Genomic DNA, 19,256 nt, shown 5'->3' with positions numbered 1-19,256 from the left:
AAAAAAAAAAAAGCTTCTTAAGTGGCTAGATTATTTGTGGAGCCTCTTCTTCAAGCACAAAGGCATCACACAGTTTCTTCGGTTTTGGAGAATCCTTAAGTCTCTCCATATAATGCTTCTTAATCTTTTTAGTCGCTTATATTACGTAGTATCATTGCTTCCTTCAATTTTAAAGTGTCCTCTTAAAGGTTTTTTTTTTTTTTTTTAAGTCATCCTCTCAAAGTTTCTTCCTACTTATATAAATAGAGAGGAGGCTTTAGCCTTGGAAACATGAATCAAGCCCCTCTTGAGCCATCCGTGCAAGGGTTTCTTTATTTTTGATTCTCTTGGTTTTTGTTGAGTTTTACAAGTTTATACCTGTGAGTGTTTCCTTTTGGTTTGAGCACAGCCATGTGGTTCTTGAAGGGGTCTAGTAGTCGAGTCCATGATTACTAGGGGAGCCAGTGGGATGTTTTATCTTGGAGTCCAATTCGCAATAATCTCGGTTGTACATGACTCAGCCCATCAATTTTTGTAACAATTTGTATTACAGGTTTCTGGAAAAATCAGTGCAAGAGATAGTTCAAAGTCTCTCCTACGGTAAAGGCAACAGTTATGTTTGATCTCTCAATATTCTGACCTATAAAACTTGCCCACCCTTTTCCCATTTCCTGTCATTCGGGTCGAAAGTCACTAAACATTAGGTGCTTTGACACAGTAGACTTAATTAAGTCGTCGTAATGCCATCTTCTGGTAATTGGCCAAACTGTATTTACTAATAGCACATTTTAAAAATTTGGCAAAATTTATCCTTATTTTTTGGGGACGGAGTGGGTGTTGGGATTGTTTAGGGTTTCGTAACTTTGGCCTAGATTCATTAAATGTCGTATTTAAAACGATAGACTGATCGCTTTCTGGTTTTTATTATGATTTGCCTGTCATATTGCAAGCAATTGACTCATCATCATGTATGCATTATTGATTATTATTTGTTCCTTGTTTATCCTATAGAATACATATGTGTTTGGTGTTGATGTACCTTGTCTTGTATCTTTTCTGTGTACCAGGTGAATGGCTGCCTATCTTACTTTGACAAGGTTCCTGATTACTTTTACTTGATCCATGGAATGGATCCGTATGTATGGACTGTATGCACTGATCTGCAAGAAAATGGTCGGTTCCCATCAATTGAATTACTTAGGGCTGTTGATCCAAATAGTGATTTGTCATTTGAAGTAGTCTTGATTGACAAACACAGTGATCCTGGTTTGAAGGAGTTACTTAATATGGTACTTTGCATCTCTAGTAGCTGCATTACCACTAATGAAGTGGTTGATCAACTTGCAAAGCTCGTCTGCAATCGCATGGGGTGAGTTGTTTACTTCTCTTGGCATATAATTGCCTATAATCAATCTGTTCCTCCTATACTTCTGGTAATCAAGCTTTCGTCTATCACAAGGGGTGCAGCTTCTGCTGGAGAAGATGACTTGCTTTCCCGCTGGAAGGATTCCAGTTACAATCTGAAGAATTCCTTAGGCTCTATTGTGCTTCCAATGGGAAGTCTGTCAGTTGGCTTTTGCAGACAACGTGCTCTGCTGTTCAAGGTGAACTCAGTAACTTCCACTCATCCTTGATTTTCTTTTTCCCCCTTGGGTAATCTATAATTATCAATGCCTTTAATATTGAAACCTGCTTATGGTATTGAGATCCTACGCTTAAGAATAGAGTTCTTGTTTTCTTTCTTTCCGAAATGTAATGATTTCAATAAAGTGTTCAGGATTGTGATGTAACTGGCAAAGCCGCTTTGTATGGTTTGCCTTGCCCTTGAAGTTTATACTGTATATTTCTTTGTGGGCTTGGTTGGGTATTCTCATTAATAAAGTTCCTATCAGAAAAAATAAAAGGGAAAATGAAAAAATACTTTCTTGTCAGTATTATACGCAATTTGTCTTTTTCTTTTAAGGATTTTGTTTTTGTTCTTTTTTGCATTTTGTTTGCATGCTTTTTTGTTTTATAATAGTTAATGGACAAATTATGTCACTTTGTTGGCGTCTTGTTACTCATTATTTTTTGCACTTGTTCTCTGTTGGATTCTTCGTTCTTGTCTGCTCAACAATCAAGCATTATATTCTCTTGATAATAAAAAAAATATTTCTTGTCGCTTCTTTTAGCATATAAAGGTCAAATAAGATTCTATTTATACTTAGTTAAAACTCTTCACAGGTGTTAGCGGACACTATTGATTTACCATGCCGAATTGCCAAGGGCTGCAAATTTTGTCAAAGAGATGATGCTTCCTCTTGTCTTGTGCGGTTTGATACTGACAGGTATGCTATGCTGACCAAATTCAATTTGTTTGAAGCCACAATATCCTCTGATTTCTCCATATTGGTTTTTGTGAATAAGTTAGTGAGTCTATTGTGCTGGAGGTGGGGGAGTTGGAAATTTGGTTTTTCGAAAGATTCTGGTAATTTTAGTTTCAAAATATCCATGACCTCCCACTAGATTGCAGGAACTCTACTTATCCATGAATTCTCAGCATAGCCGAGGTTGGACTCAACATAAAAAAAAAAAGATAATCTTAGGCTCTGTCTGGTTGCGAGGTACGTAAAGGGAAGAGAGGTGAAATTAAATCAAAACTAGAATGGAAACTTTTGTAATCATTACCTAACATGATTATGTAACTAACTTATTAACTCCAATACATTCCAAATCTAGTTATTAAAATTTGCTACATGTTGCGGCCAAATTCCTTAGATTTAAGAAGGAAAATAAAGATTCCATTTGAAAGTTGGACTTCCATATTTAGCAAGAGTTTGTGGTAGTTACGCAATCAGGATTAACAAAATTTCCATTTTCTTTTCAAAACTGATTTCACTTTCCTTCCCTTTCCTTTAATTGCAACTAGATAGAGCCTTATATTTAAATATTTATTTGTGGCTTGGAATAACCTATTTATCCGATATGGCCTAGAAATTCCTTGTGGCCCATTCCTTTCGAGGCTCTTTGGAAGCCACATGCATGCAAAGAATTGTGTTGGAAAATTGCCATAGGAAGGTGATGATCTTGGATACTTGTCAAAATGAGAATGGTGTCTCTCTCCTCTTGTTTATCTCATGTGCTTGATTGTGGTGAATCAGCTGAGCATCATTTCCTCTTGATAGTGGTGAATCAGCTAAGCACCTTTTCGTCCTTCTTATTCACTAGAGAGTTATCGTACCATTTGTTGAAGGTTTTCCTTGTGTTTGGGATTTTACCTGAAGATCTAGGAGTTAACATGGTTTTGGCGCTTTGCTCGGTTTGTGACAAGGGGAAGATTCCTTTGTTGACATATGCTACCATCTGTTTTATGAGTATGTATGAGGATTGAGGACCACAATGCAACTAGTTTGGGATTCATTCTTTTCATCCACAGGAGGTTATTCATGACACAATTGTTAGAGATAGCTCATTTGGCATCATTGGGCCCACTATTTAAGGAAGTTCCACTTGCGTACATTTTCATGGATCGGGATATTGGTGATCCATTCTTCTCCTTGAGTTGAGAGAGATTTAATCTTGTAATAAATCTTTTCTCAGATTTAGAGTTTTAGCTCCTTGGGTACCTCTACAGATTGATTTGTGTAGATGAACTTTGGTAGATGTTCTATGAGTATGACAGGTGCTGCAGATAAAACACAGAATTGGGCTTATTTTACCAGCCCTGTTAGGTTTTCTTTTGTGTTCTGCTATTCTAGTATTTACCCGCACTGTCATTTTTTTTTTTCTTGACCTTCGGTCTTGTTTCATATTTTCTTGTTGTTCCTTTTCTTCTTCTTTCTCAGATTTGTTTCACTTTTGTTGTATTTAGTTTCTCTTTGGCAGTTGATTTTTGGACATCATTAGTATATCTGTTTTAGTATTCCTAGATCCTTGCTGGGCATGTGTTACCTGCTGCTGGGTTATGATCATTGGTTCTTGATTTTTGGGCATAATTAGTACATCTGTTTTAGTATTCCCAAGTGTTGCTAATGTAGTACTGGTTTGAATATCAAATCAGTAGCCAATAATAAGATCTTTCTCAGGGGATTAGGTTCAGATTTGAGTGATTTAATAAAACACAAAATCAGGGGGTTGAATGGGGCTGGGCTTAAGGTCGAGTGTAAGGATGAGGGATTAATCTGCTTCAGTTGGTTATTTTTTCTTTTATTTCTTCAGGTGTCTTGGCATTTGTGTATCCTGTTATGCCTTATATTTTAAGTGTTGAGGACCTTGAGGTTGAGTATTATATGGACTATATATGTAGATGGATCGAACCACCTCAAGAACCAGCCCTGGCCTATACTGGGCTAGCCTTGGGCCAGCTGTGCAGCAGCTTTTCAGCCCATTGGGGGCCATCGAACCATGCCTTTTGCAGCACCTAACAAAGCCTATAGAAGCTTTCTGGAATAGCCCATCGATCAGCAGTTTTGCAGCAGTTTTTCCAGCCCAGGTTTGGCAGCTGCTTAGCTTTCTGTTTTGGAATCTTCAGGCCAGCTTTCTTCCATCGATCAGTCCAAATTTTGGTTACAAAAGATCTTCCAAAGGATCCCTACAACTATTCTTTAGTTGGTGGTAAGTAAGCTCAAGAAGAAGAGCTACAGCTGGAGGAAGAAAAAGGAAAGTTATTGTTCACATGAACATTAACCAGCTCATTATATTCAAGGATTTGTTACCTTTTTGGTGTTTAGATTCTTTTGTTAGACAAGTAATTAGTTTGGGAATGTTTTAGTTGTGAGTTTTCTAGTTACTTACTTTCCTTTTCCTTTTAGTTTTCTATTTTGTAACCTTCTATTTTGAAGGAGCTGCTGTGCCTGTTTAAAAGGCTAACTTATTGTAATTGAGGCAGATTTGATTAATGAATTCATTGAGTGAATACTCTTTGGCTGAAAAGCTGATATTGAGAGGTGAGATGCCTAAACCCTCGAGGGGTGTGATATCCAAAACATGAGGGGTTAGATACCCATTCCATTATTCTCTTCCACCCTTCTCAACCCTCCATCTGTTCTATTTTCTTTTCTTTATTTTCCTTCATCTTTTGTGTGTTGAGAATACTACATGAGCTGGTCATCAAGACACCAACCAGCAACTGTTCTGGAGACATAAGAGTACCATTGGCAGCCATTAGAGTACCATATCTGAGCAGGATTTTGAACCAGCCTAAGTCCCTGACCTGTGCTCCATTACTCACCCAGGGATCTACTCTTCACACCTGGGAGGACACTCGATCTGCACAGGTTGATCAAAAGAGGTTTGGATCTGTCGTTCTTGTAATCTCTCTAAAGTTTCCTAATTGGTGGCAGCCACCCATTCTGGCCTCAATTTTGAGGGCTTTTTGAAGACCATAAGGAGGCCACTCGACCCAAGTTTGGTGGCCAACTGAGCTCTCTATCACCTGTTTTTGCAGACCATCTTTAGTTTCCTAGTTGGGAACTCTTTCTCAGACCTTTCAAACCTGAGTTCAGATTACAAAACCCTTTGGAGGGTTTGTTCAGCACCGCAAGAGGAGCTACTGTCCAGAAGTTGAGTCCCATCAGAGACCCCTACAGTCAGCTGCAGACTCCCTCCTACTAAGCCTAAATTTTGTGAGTTCTTTTGGTCTACTGATCTATAAATCAGTTCTGATAACTAGGTGGAGTGTTGTTTTGGGCTGGATTTGCCTTAGGGTGAACCTACCTTACATTATATACTGGTGGGTCAGGTACGCAGTTGACACGGTAATATGTTCAGCTAATCTCTTTTGCATGGACCCAAGTTTTCAGCTAGTCTGAAAGCATTGGACTAGATTAGCATCTTAGAACATTGGTTCCTTAACGGGTAAGAGTCTAGTTGATAGATGTTATTAGGAGAAGGATTAATATTACATGTATTTAAGAGACTAGATGGAAGGGTAAAAAAATCTAAGGAGTTGGACGACTTTAAACTTTGGTATAGGGGAGATCAAAGTAATAGAAGTAGAGTGGGCATAGTAGCGGTAAAGATATGAAGAATGATGTGGTGGATGTTAAAAGATCTGGAGATAGGATTATATCCATCAAGCTTGTGTTAGAGAAAGAGGTTGTCAATATAATTAGTGCTTATGCACCCCAAATAGGATTGGATGAAAGTAGTAGGTTGCAATTTTGGGAACACATGGATAGATTAGCACAAGGTTTTAGTCAAAGAGAAAAGATTATTATAGGGGTGATTTTAAGCAGACTTGTGAGGAGAGATCGAAGAGGCTATGAAGATGTTCATGGAGGTTATGGTTTTGGAGAGAGGAATGAGGAGGGGATCTCAATTTTAGATTTTTCTGTGGCTTATGATTTCTCCATTGTGAATATCTACTTTGAAAAGCGAGGAGCACTTAGTTACGTACAAAAGTGGGCATCAACAACAACGTTAAAGCCTTTTCCCAATTAAATGGGGTTGGCTACATGGATCCACAAGAGGGCAAGATAAAAAGCAAAAGAAAGAAAAGAAACATAGCAAAGCAACACCTCCGGGACATCCCACCTAAATGCAATCGACAATATGGATCTTTGTCTCCAATCAGCTTTGTTTGATGTTATATTATAATCTATACCTAGCTTTTGCATGTCTTTCTTAACTAGATTTCATCCTAACTAGATAGTCTGTTAGATTGTAGTCTGAGTCCTTGACCACTCAACATAGATTGGTGGTCATGGATTTGTGCCTCATAATGCAAAATGTAAGATAGGGGGCCTACTTGCCATTAGATAAGGTGGTGGAGCTTAAATTAGATTCACTGAATTCATTTATTGATAAAGTGGTCAAACAAGGAAAATGGGACTTTGAGGGGGACACTAATATGATGTAGAATGAAATGACGACTTGAATTAATAAGTTTGCTAAAGAGGTCCTAGGGTAATCGAAAGGAAACCATCATGCCCCTAGGGAGACTTGGTGATGGGATGATGAGGTTCAAACAACCATTAAGACTAAGAAAGCTAATTTCGAGACATGGCAACAGACTAAGAAGGTAGAGTATCTAAAAAGGTATAATTTTCTAGAAATGAAGCTAAGTGGGGAAAACAAGGGCGATGAAATATGAAGATCTTTATAACAATCTCAACACAAAGGAAGGGGAAAAGTTTATTTTATAAGATAGCTATAATAAAAGAAAGGGAGAGTAGAGATTTCGATCATGTTTGATGTATCAAAAGTGAAGAGGTAGAGTACTAATAAGTGATGGAGAGAGTGTTTCCACAACCTACTAATGAAGTCATTTCGAGTATGGTGCTCTAAAAGATTGCATTACTCATCTAGAGACTACATGTCGTAGATATTTATAAATTAGGGTGTTTGAAGTAAAAGAAGCATTAAGAAGGATGAAAATAGGCAAGGCATCGATAGGGTCACAATAGAAGTGTGGAAGAGTTTAGGAATCTGTGGTTTATCTTAGCTAACCAAGCTGTTTAAAATTAGGAGTACAAGGAAAATGCCAGATGAATTGAGGAGAAGCATTGTGGTCCCGATTCAAAGAAATTAAGGTGATATTCAGAGCTCCAAGGTATAAAACTAATTACTCACACTGAGGTATGGGAGAAGGTTGTTGAAACCTAGAACCAATTTGGTTAGATCCATGATAAAAGCTATTTTCTTGCTTAAGAGGCTCATGGAAAGAATTAGAGAGGGCAAGAAGGTTCTCCATATGGTTTTTATAATACAAGGATACTTGTGATGGTGTGGTGACTAGTGTAATAACTGTAGGTGGGGGTTAAGGTAGTGAATTCCCAATTACTATTGGGTTACATCAAGGATTAGCCTTAACCCTTTTTTTCCCGTTGCTTCTCATAGATTATTTAACCATAGACATTCAAGATGAGTTTCCTTGGTGTATGGTTTTTGTTGATGATATTGTTTTGGTGGATGAGACAAAATTTGGGTTAACACCAATTTGGAGTTATGGAGATCAACCTTAGAATCAAAATGTTTTAAAATAAGTAGAACAAAGGTGTATATAGTGTGTGACTTTAGTTGCACTTGGATGGTTGATGAGGAGGTGGAAATTGATGAGAGGGAGATTCCACAAAGTGATTGTTTTAGGTATTTGGATTCAATCTTTTTAGTGATATTGAGACAAAATATCACTATGAATTTTCCCAATTTCTATGTATACTAAACTACTACAATATCATATATATAGTTTAATTCTGTGAATCGAAAACTCAACATTTCTATCACAAGAATTGCAAGACCTTATGGACAATCAAAGTAAAGAAAGTGATATAGAGGATGATGTTGTATAGAATTAAAATAGGATGGATGAAGTAGAGAGGGGCGTCCGGAGTGTTGTGTGACCAATGTATTATGTTAAAGTTTAAAGGAAATTTTTATAGGACTGTCATAAAACCGGCTATTATGTATAGTGTGGAATGTTGAGAGTTAAGAAGCGTCATATAGATAAACCAAGTGTAGCGGAGATGAGGATGTTGAGATGGATGAGTGGTAAAACTAGGAAGGATAAAGTTAGGAATGACCATATTAGAGCTAATTTGGGAGTAGCTCTGATACATGATAAACTACGAGAAAGTCGTTTGAGGTGGCTAGGCCATGTGCAATTGAGGCCTTGGGATGCTCCAGTACGGAGAATTGACTTGATTTAGATTGAAGGAACTAAAAGAGCCAAGGGCATGCCTAAAATAACCGTAGGAAGTAATGAGGAAAGATATGCATAGGTTAGGCCTTGTATCAGGTGTGACTTTGAATAGAGCTGATCGGAGAGCAAGGATCCATGTAGCCAACCCTATTTAGTTGGGATAAGGCTATGTTGTTGTTGTTGTTGTTGGTAGAACTAAGCTTTGCGCTCGGTTTAATATGTGTTGGGTCTTTAGTCCAATGGGTTTTCTTTGTAACAAGCTATTTTAATTGGCCTAAATTATGGGTAGGAGGAAGGAATACATGATTTACTTTATTAGTTTAGTTTGACATGCTTTATTTCATTAAGTGATTGTTATTTACACTATCTAGTTATTTAGTATTATATTCTAACTCAAATACTTAACTATTAATCCCATGTACTAACTTTATTCCCACTTTATGGGCTTATAAATTAGGCTAATTACAATGATACCCAAAGGTCAATTTCACCCCATTGGACTTCCAACTACTCCTTGGGGGCCTTTTAAACTTACAAGTAGGCATCCATACGGATCAATGTCTGATGCAACTGCATGAATTCTCTCGGTTTTGAGAAAACATTGCTAGGGTGCTCGTAGATCAGCTATATACAACGGCTAGCGTGCCAGAATAATGTGAGACAAAGGCTCACTTTTGCCCCACAAAGAGTTAGGCGTGCGCCAAAACCAATGTGAAAAACTACAGCGCGTGCGCTTTAGCGCAACGGTGCTCGTAGATCCACTTTACTTTTCCCAAGTGCTTGCTGGATTCGCACCCTAGCTGTTCGTAGATCAAAGAAGCAACGCCTAGCTGATCGTAAACCAAAGAAGCAACGGCTGAGCTGATCTCGGCCACTCTCTCCTGGTGGTCGAGCTGATCTACGAGCACTGTTGTGCGTTAGCATGCTTTGACGCTAGAGCGTGCGCAACCTCTTCAAGTTTTTTAGATGGACAAAAATAGAAGAGTTCAGGAGAATGTCTCATGCCCTAAAGCTTTGATTTGTTTATTCCATTTATAGTACCTACTTGTCTGCACACCCTACAAGGTCTAGACAAGATCAACGTATTCCTCTCCTGCAACACGGATGTTTCTTCACTTGATGACCTGTGAGCATTTTGGGACTCTGAAACCCCACATTACGTGAATTGTTAATTTTCTATGTTTCTTGTTGTAGTTGTGGATTACCCACGAGTTCATTAGTTGGATGTGCTCTGTCAGACAAAAGACCGATTGGTAGACAATTCTATCAGTCTCCCTTCATGGATGCCCTCTGATTGAAAGCTCTAAGATTAACTCGGATATCTGTGGGCTTTGGATGGGCTCAAAGTTGTGACAAAATAGAATAGAAGGCTCAATGTTGCAGGAGATCTGGAAGTTCAGTAGCTGCAGCTTCCGAAGACTTACATTGGATGAAGATTCCTATGCCATATTGGAAATCTGGCGGGGAGTGAGACATGAGATTTTTCTTGTTAGGTTCTACTGTATTTGGATAGTGTAATGGATGAATAAGGAGTGGATTTCATTTTTTAGTTTGGGGGGGGGGGTAAGAAAATCAAAGATTCAGTTCTGTTTTGTTTTCAGAGTACATCATCAGGGAATGTATCTTGAGACTTTCCTGTTTTTAACCACTGCTGGCTCTGATCTCCAAATAGTTGTATAGTAAGATGGGCCATTTATCCGATATGAGAATGGAATATCATGCTTGTTTGCCATAAAATATTGGTGAGTCAAACCAATTCACTCTATGCTTTTGTTTTATCTACCCTGGGGCCAAAGGAAAGCGCAAAAGGAGAACCAAACAAAGAGGGGATAACAAGAAATTTTTCCTCTTATCTCACCTTTATCTTTTTCTGGAGGGGCCTGGAAGGAAGGGGAGATGTGACTGTTATTAATTGGCTTCTCATACAACATTTCTTTGGTTGATGCTCTAAGAGATCCATGTTACAGTGTTAGTCACATGCTGTTTGTACTTTGTAGGTAGGAAAGTGATACATGTAATCCTAGATTAAGTATTTTTATGCTTTATTTTGTCACTACTAAATATGTTTTAGAATTTATGGCATGTGTGCTTGTTTGATATTCATAAAAATGCGAGAAACCTCCATGTTTGACCAACTAAATAAAATTTTTTGTTTACAGTGAGTGTTTGGTTGATTTGATTGAGAATCCGGGATGCTTGTGCAAGCCTGATTCCTTGCTCAACGGTCCATCTAGCTTCACAATACCATCACCACTGCGTCTTCCAAAATTCAAACCAGTTGGAACTACTGAGGATTTCAGGATGTTGGCGAGACAGTACTTCTCAGACTGCCAATCACTTAATCTTGTATTTGATGATGCCTCTGCAGGTACTTATTTATTTACTTTCTGTTTCTGTCATGCAGTTATCTTGGTCACCAGTTTTGAGACTTGTGTTAATTTCCTGGACCATACAAGTTTTTTGTATAGGTATTTCAGCCTAATCAGATCTATAGTTCTTCATGAATGCCTCAAATACTTTAGGTATCCTGTTTGGACCAAGGTTCAAAATTTCACTAAATGACCAAAACCTGGCCTAAACCCTGCATGTTTCGGCTGATGGTTTTGATAGGGCATTTTGGTGGCCAAATGGTTATATTTTGTCCCGAAACTTCGGGGAAACCCTAATTAAGCATCTATAAACATAATCAAACTTTTGGATTGTTAAAAAACACACCGAAAATGTAGTTTTGTTTCATATCCTAGGTTGGTACTGTATGCCATACACTGCTGTGGACAGTATACTTTCTCAAATATAGCCTATTCTACATATAATTAGTATTGAAACACAGAAAATTCAGGAAATCAGCTAAAATGTGCATTAGGAATGAAGAAAAACCTTTTAATATTACTATCAAAGAACATCCAACAATCAAGGTTCCAACAGTATAGATCAGATCAGAATAAAAGAAGGAAACAGAATTGGGAAGCAAAGCTATCGATTCCTGTACTTAGGGTTTCAGGACAGATCTGAAATCAGCAATCGGGAACAGACTAGGGTATGAAATCAGACTTGAATCATGATGTAAAACATCATTAAATATCAGAGATTGAAGGGACAGGTTAATCCTTTCTATTGATTTCAGGTTACAGATCTGAAATTTGAAGTTAAACCACAGCAGGACAAAAAGATGGATATTTCTTATAACTCTCAATTGGGTTTCCAGTAAGACTGAAACTTGATCTAAGTTTCAGTCCTATTGGGGGAAGATTCGACCAAAAGATGGGCCAAAGCTGTTGGCTGGCTTTGTCTGGGCAGGGTTGGATTGGAGAACAAGAAATAAGGGATTCTCAGGCTGGAAATATAGAATAAAAGAACTGCAGATTGGATTACCTTGATTGATCTGAGGATGAATTAGAGTCACTTGAATGCTTGTATAACAGTAAAGAAGATTATAAAATAAGAAAGAGGACCTCTCGGGCTTCACACTGCAAAGAGTCATTGGATCGAACACCAGTCCATCAGCCTTGATCAAACACAAGACAACTCTTCACGGAGAACACAATAGCAGCAGCCATTAATTTTTTTATCAAAATTGTGGAGCTTATGAGAGCCTCCAACCTTGTATTAATAGGTGTCGAGGGGGGTGTTAGGCCAACAAATAGAAAGTTTCAAAATACAAAACTTCTAATTGGTTGCCTATTGCATGAACTTCGAAAAATAAAAGTAAAAAGTAGAAAAATACAAAACTTCTAATTGGTTGCCTATTGCATGAGCTTCGAAAAATAAAAGTAGAAACAACTAAAAAAGAAACGTACAACTAACGACTCATAACTTGTCTCCTAAGAAATAACAAAGACTAACATAACTTAAAATGACCCAAAACTAGTTCACTAATGAATTGAACCAAACCAACATAAACAAACTACTAATCCTGTTTGCAACCATAATGCCCCTAGTTTAGGCCTATAAAAATGGCCGATTACATAGAAAACCATATGGACTAAAGGCCAACACATATATAACCCAAGCCTAAACTTAATCGTAATAAAACAAGCCTAGTTTGGTGAAGAATCTACATAAAAAAATGTACAAATGTTACAAGTAGTCAAGTACATGTGTCCAACCAAGGTCAAAACACCTCTATGAAACCATTAACCCTATGTGAATACCACATAGAGTTCCGGGAAGGTTCAAAATCTTTGGGGAAAAAGGTTACAACAACAATAATATCCCAACTAAATGGGGTTGGCTACATGGATCCTTGCCCTCCAATCATCTCTATTTGTTGTCATACTTGATATGAGGCCTATGCTATGTATGTCTTTCATCGCCACTTCTCTTAATGTCATTTTAGGTCTGCCCCTAGCTCTTTTAGATCCTTCAATCTGAATCAAATTACTCCTCCATACCGGAGCATCCAAAGGCCTCCGTTGAACATGGCCATGGCACCTCAAATGGCTTTCTCGTAGTTTATCATGTATCAAAGCCACTTCCATACCAACTCTAATATAATCATTCCTTACTTTATCCTCCCCAGTTTTACAACTCATCCATTTCAACATCCTTATCTCCGCTACACTAAGTTTATTTATATGATGCTTCTTAGTTGCCCAACATTCCGCACCATACATCATAGTCAGTCATATGATTGTCCTATAAAATTTGCCTTTTAAGTTTTAAAGGAATATTTCAACATCATAACACTACGGGCACATCTTTCCATTCATCCATCCAATTTTATTTCTTTGTGAAACATCATTCTCTATATTTGAATCATATACAAATCTTGTTCAAATTCGGCAATCGTCACTGTAGATTCCTTGTAGTAGTCTCCAACACTTTTTTCACCAAGAAATGTAGGTGATTTGGTAAGAAATACAAATCTGGAGCACACCACCCCCCCCAAAAAAAAAAAAAAAAAAAAAAAAAAAGCGAAACCACTCAGAAACTCATGGAAATTTGGTCAGAATGCTGAAATTTTGGTCGAAACAATGTTTTGTATTGAAACCAAGTCGAAACCATCATTTTAGTCGAAACTTTGCATTCCTACTGAGTCGCACCTAGTTTCGTTTTGACCTTTGTCAAAACCGAAGTATTTCACGAAATCTGAGTGGTTTCAACCGAGATTTTGAACCATGGTTTGCACACAGATTCTTATAGATGTTAAAAATCATGCTAACTGCTTCAATTCTATGTACAGTAGAGGTTGTCTTGAATGGTTTTCTTGTTTTCATTTCTAATCAAATTTTCTCTTTTTTCTTTTCCTTTTTGCCCATAGGTCTTCAATCCTGTGTTGTTGTTGTTGGTCTTCAATCCTGTGCGTTTATGACTTTAAAGCCTTCCAGAGTAATTGGAAAATTGTTTTACTTATTAAGCTATGTGCAAAGCTTATCTGAACAGTCAGACGGTTCTTGCCACCTCGTAAGCTTGTGCACTCGTACTCTTCATGGCGTCAACTATTTCTTTAACCATAAAATCATAGTTTTAATGAAAATAACTTGGTTCTGATGAAGCTCTTTACATGCCTTTACTTGTTTTTGTGGTAATAGAATGATTAATCTTTGCAATCCCATTCTTTGTTTCCTTTCAAAATGGTTTTAACAGCATCTAAGTGTAAGCCTCTGATTCAACAAAAAAAAAAAAGTACAAGCCTCTGAATGCTCATCGGTCAAGTCCCACCGGAATAACCTGTAAGATCCATGTTCAGGTCAAGAAAATGATTCTAAAATCATCTTGTTGAGCAACAGTGACAAAAGATGGTCTTTGTTTTGCTGCACGTTGTGGATATATTCTTCTTCTTTTTGGTTTGTGGCTAGGTTGCTGAATGCTGCAAAGTTCTTGGCAATTAGACAATGTTATCTTAATTACTGTCCATATAATAATTGACACTTAATGATTGCTCTGCTCAGAAATTAGTGTTGAACTGGTAAAGGGATTTTAAGTGATCTTATTTGTTTCCATCATGACAGATTCTACTATTAATCATGAAGATGCTATCGAGTCAGCATGCCATAAACTTTTTGACAGGCAAAACACAGATGGCAACATTTCACCACACGCAAATGACAATGATGAGACCTTTTGGTCACCCCTCCCCCAAACAGCTGCTTGGCAGAATACCCAATATAGAGATTCCCCATCCCAAGATTCATTCAAACCCTCTCAGAATGTTATAATTTCAGAACACTTTGTCGGAGATCCTGTCCAAATCGCACCTAATGGTCATTTAGACGTCCAATGGGCTGATGCTACTAAAGATTTAAGATTCATTGAGGGAAGTCAACTGGTTCCTAGTAAACCAAGTAGTGAACTTTCTCTTGATGTCGAAGGTTTGGACATTCCTTGGAGTGATCTTGTTTTGAAGGAGCGAATTGGAGCAGGTATTTATGAGAACATGATACTGAAATATGATAAATTTTTTGTACTTCTAGATGAGGTCATTTCCCATTGCTATGCGTGTATGCCACTGTGTTTGGATAATCCTGTAGAAGGTTTTACATATAGGAACTGACTCGACAAATTTCAGGTTCTTTTGGGACTGTTCATCGTGCTGATTGGAATGGTTCGGTAAGCTGATTGTAATCCTTTGCCTATTACTGTTATAATTTGGAATTTATCAAACCTTTGCTAATTGTATGTATTTTTGTCCAATGATAAGGTTTCTTCTCATAGATTCTGTTTTCATTGTGTGGTTCTAGTGTTTGGGATTTTTTGTTGGCATTTTGAATCATAACTATTGTGCAATCAATTACTAATATGATAAGAAATCAGAGATATTCTCTAACATGAAGGATACTTGCATGCAAGGTTTGAGGTTTCGGTGTTGAGGCCGGTTGCGACCCTGGCTGAAACCTGGGATTTTTCTTGGTGAAATTCAAAACCTGGGTTTCAAGGCCTAGAGTTATTATTATTATTATTTATTTATTTATTTATTTATTTTTAACAGCCTAATTTTACCATTTCCCACCTATTACATGAATTAGTTTCACAAAAAAAAAACCTCTCAAAATGGTTTGGACCAAGTTTGCTAGTGTATGCTGAATGTTGTTGTACACTAACCCTACTTTAAATACTATCTACATATAATTTAGCTACGGGAAATGTAAATATGCAATTAAAGCAATCAAAACATAAATTAGGTTGGGGAAATACAAATATACAACACTGACCACTCACCACCACATGGAGTTTCTTGGTAGGTCTAATCCATGAGTTGCGTGCCACTGAAGATTTCGGTGATCCTCCGAATGCAGCACACATGTGTCCCATGAGATATTTTTTTCCCATATAGTTATGGAAATATCCTTGAGATGCTCATTCACAGGCAGGTGACATGGAAAGCAATCTCACAGAGGATCTATTACACAACCTCCTCCCCCTCTCCAAAAATAAGTGAAACGGGATAAATAAGTCCATAGTTGCTTCTGTGTAGACTCTATATTGTTGCCTTTAAATTATGCTTATCATTCCCTGAATTTTTATTTGTACATACCATATAGTTCTCAGCGACATCAGCATTTCCCAGTGCCTGGAGGCACACATTTTGGGTGTGAATTTGCTTGTGCTTTTGATGATGCAGTGAAGATTCTGTCTTCTGTCTTATTCCCAGAACTTTAGTTTTTGGGTTTTTAGGAAGTTCTGGAAGGTCGTCTCTTGGTACAATGGAAAAAAATCTCGGGGTCTGGGTTTGAGTCTTGACGGCGGCCACTTTGTGCAAAATGCAAAAGGTTAGGGCCATTTCCAATTGACCCAAGCAGACTTACACTGGGCCAGAGTTAGAAAGCGGCCACTTTGGTTCTTCTTCGTTTGAAATTTTTTGGTTCCAGAGTTTGTTCCTGCATCAGTATTTGGTCCTATGGCAGCCATTTTTTTGCATCATGAACCATTTTCATCTTATATGGCCATCCCGTGGTCTTGGTGCTAACCTAAGTGCTCTACTCTGGATTTATTTTTCTTGGGGTAAGTCATTTCATTTTCACTTAAAATTTATGATGTCAGGATGTTGCTGTGAAGATTCTTATGGAACAAGATTTTCTTGCAGAGCGCTTCAAGGAATTCTTGAGGGAGGTTTGTCTGACATAACCCTTATTCCATTTGTGAATGATGTGGTGTTTCAATTTTGTTTAGTTTGATGAATTATTGATCGCATTTTATGTTTTCTTCTCATACCACGATTTTAGTTTTACTCATTTCTTCTTTTTCTTTTCCTTCTTAGGTTCTACTAATGAAACGCCTACGACATCCAAACATCGTTCTTTTCATGGGTGCTGTGACTCAGCCTCCAAACCTGTCCATAGTCACAGAATATTTATCAAGGTTTCTCTGTGAGATTTTCTTCTTAGATCTTTTGCTTTCTCCCTCCATCTCCCTCCCCACCCAATAGGAGGGGGAAATTTGTAAAATCACATTTGAACTATCAGTTTACGTATGTACAAGGAGGGGGCATTGGTAATGTCACATTTTAAATGATCAGTATACATTTCAAAGTGTAGTTCCAGTTTGATGAAATAATATGACTATTGGCCTTGAATTGCAGGGGCAGTTTATACAGGCTGTTGCATAAACCAGGTGCAAGAGAAGTCTTGGATGAAAGGCGTCGGTTAAATATGGCATATGATGTGGTATACCTTTGTCAGATGTTATCTTGTATACTGTTCTTTAAATATATTTATCTGTACAATTTCTGTTGGATGATATGTTGAGAGTCTGGATATCTTCATAATCACAGCTTAATTATTGTTGTTTTTTATTCATATCTGAAGTTTCCTTGTTTCGCTTTAATATGCTTTTGATTGTGTGGAACAGGCAAAGGGAATGAATTATCTTCACCGTCATAATCCACCCATTGTTCATAGAGATTTGAAGTCTCCAAATCTTTTAGTGGACAGAAAATATACTGTAAAGGTATTAGGAGCTCTTTTGCTTGACAGAAAAGCTATTCTCACTATTGATATTCGGTGAGGCTGAAGATTCTTGTTCTACTTTGATGGGTTTCTCAAAATAATTTTCTTATTGGATCCATTAGAAGAAAAATTCTTGTCACTCATTCTCTGAAATTTTATGCTAGCTGAGATATATAATAGGATAGGTCCGCAGAATTGTGGGGTGTTGTTATAGTTCATCAAATGTATGCAAAAATGCGGCAGTTCAATTTACTTGCATATTATTTGTGTTGTCTCTCCTTTATCCAATCAATCTTTTGGTTAATGATACATGATTCTTTATGTAATGATTTAAATGATTGAATTTATGTCCTTTCAAATAATGTGATCTTTTTATTTTATTTACCTATCTGTATAGAGCTGTTCCTCCATGCTGTACTCTCCCCAGTAGCATTTCTGGATCACCGCAAATTAAGTTGCAACTTGCAAATAGCAATAATCTAAGCACATTGTAAAAGTTTAAGATTATGAGATTACTTATGTATGATTGTTTTGGTGCCTTTTCAGCATGCATTGTCTTCTCGAAGCAGATTTGGACGTATTATGATTTTTGTGTAACTATTGTTTCCAGTTTTTATATTTTCCAATCTATCTCATCCTTCCTTGATTGCGGACATATAATAAAGTTTCTACCACTCTACCTCAAGGAAAAAGTGATGGGGTTGTCCCAGGGAAAATGATCAGGGTTTTGATAATAGAAGATGTGTGTTAGGGTTTTTGAAACAAAAATTCCTCTGAAGAAGGAAAACTTGAGTGGAGGGTTAGTGTTAACAGTTTCTCAAGAATGTAAGTAATAAAGAAGAAGGTAAGAGAAGTGTAACAGACAAACAATATAAGAACTAATGAGAAACGATAGCTATACTTTCCTACTAGGAATGGCCTAAGATATCTTGCAGTTGAACCATGTGCCTGATCTGCAGTTCTCTCAAAGGATGATATCAGAGCTTCTTACTTTCTACAAGAATATTGTACTTCCATTTTCCTGTTCTACAGAAGTTTTTTCTACTTCCACTCACTATCTTAATTGGGTTTACCCAGGTATGCGATTTTGGCCTCTCCCGTTTGAAGGCAAATACATTTCTTTCTTCTAAATCAGCTGCAGGAACTGTAAGTTCTTCTAAAATTGAATATTGATTATTATCCTATTTATTATCTTGCACTATCTGGACATGGAATGGAAGCTTCCAAAGAATATAACTTACCATATTTTTTCTCTAATTTAGCCTGAGTGGATGGCCCCTGAAGTTCTCCGTGATGAACCATCAAATGAGAAGTCAGATGTTTACAGTTTTGGAGTAATATTGTGGGAACTTGTGACACTGCAGCAACCTTGGAGTAATTTAAATCCAGCTCAGGTTTGCTCATTAATCTCGATAGGATATTAGTTGTTTAGAGAAAGAATATTCTATAATAGCTACTTTATCTTGGTCAAGAAAGATTTTAAACTAGGAAGTGTGTTGGTCAGGTTCAGCTGATAATCTAAGACTTGTTTGACCAGAAGGAATGACAGTAATAAGTATAACTGGCATTGAAGGTCAACAACTAACGATTGAGAGCTGGACATACAATTTTCATGTCTTACATGGGTTTGGGGAATTTGAAGCTGAAACTAAACCAAATATTTGTATCGAGGGGTTAAAGCTCAAACCACTGTTGCCCACCTGATAAAAAAGTGTGATGAAGATAAGTCACTTAATGGGTTTATTTTATTGCAAATAAGCCTTGGGTTGGGT

General features: G+C 37.4%; 1 protein-coding gene across 2 annotated transcripts in view; it reads left to right on the top strand.

Moving 5' to 3' along the window:
• The window catches only part of LOC122059977 (serine/threonine-protein kinase CTR1-like), a 20,233-nt gene extending 977 nt beyond the window's left edge, over positions 1-19,256 (top strand). The window contains exons 2-13 of one of the 2 annotated variants that reach the window (XM_042623089.1): positions 1,047-1,348; positions 1,439-1,583; positions 2,203-2,306; positions 10,759-10,967; positions 14,551-14,961; positions 15,108-15,148; positions 16,580-16,648; positions 16,797-16,897; positions 17,118-17,202; positions 17,387-17,485; positions 18,562-18,630; positions 18,747-19,256. In XM_042623089.1, the coding sequence (XP_042479023.1) occupies positions 1,047-1,348; positions 1,439-1,583; positions 2,203-2,306; positions 10,759-10,967; positions 14,551-14,961; positions 15,108-15,148; positions 16,580-16,648; positions 16,797-16,897; positions 17,118-17,202; positions 17,387-17,485; positions 18,562-18,630; positions 18,747-18,908 (1,797 nt within the window). In that variant the 3' untranslated portion in view covers positions 18,909-19,256. Of the gene's footprint in view, positions 1-1,046; positions 1,349-1,438; positions 1,584-2,202; positions 2,307-10,758; positions 10,968-14,550; positions 14,962-15,107; positions 15,149-16,579; positions 16,649-16,796; positions 16,906-17,117; positions 17,203-17,386; positions 17,486-18,561; positions 18,631-18,746 lie in introns of those variants that run through there. The other variant, XR_006134188.1, reaches the window with a different exon arrangement.

The sequence above is a fragment of the Macadamia integrifolia genome, chromosome 13 (genome assembly GCF_013358625.1).
Source record: "Macadamia integrifolia cultivar HAES 741 chromosome 13, SCU_Mint_v3, whole genome shotgun sequence".
Classification (NCBI taxonomy): Eukaryota; Viridiplantae; Streptophyta; class Magnoliopsida; order Proteales; family Proteaceae; genus Macadamia; species Macadamia integrifolia.
The sequence above is the reverse complement of the archived record's forward strand: the minus strand, read 5'-3'. Positions and strand labels throughout refer to the sequence as shown.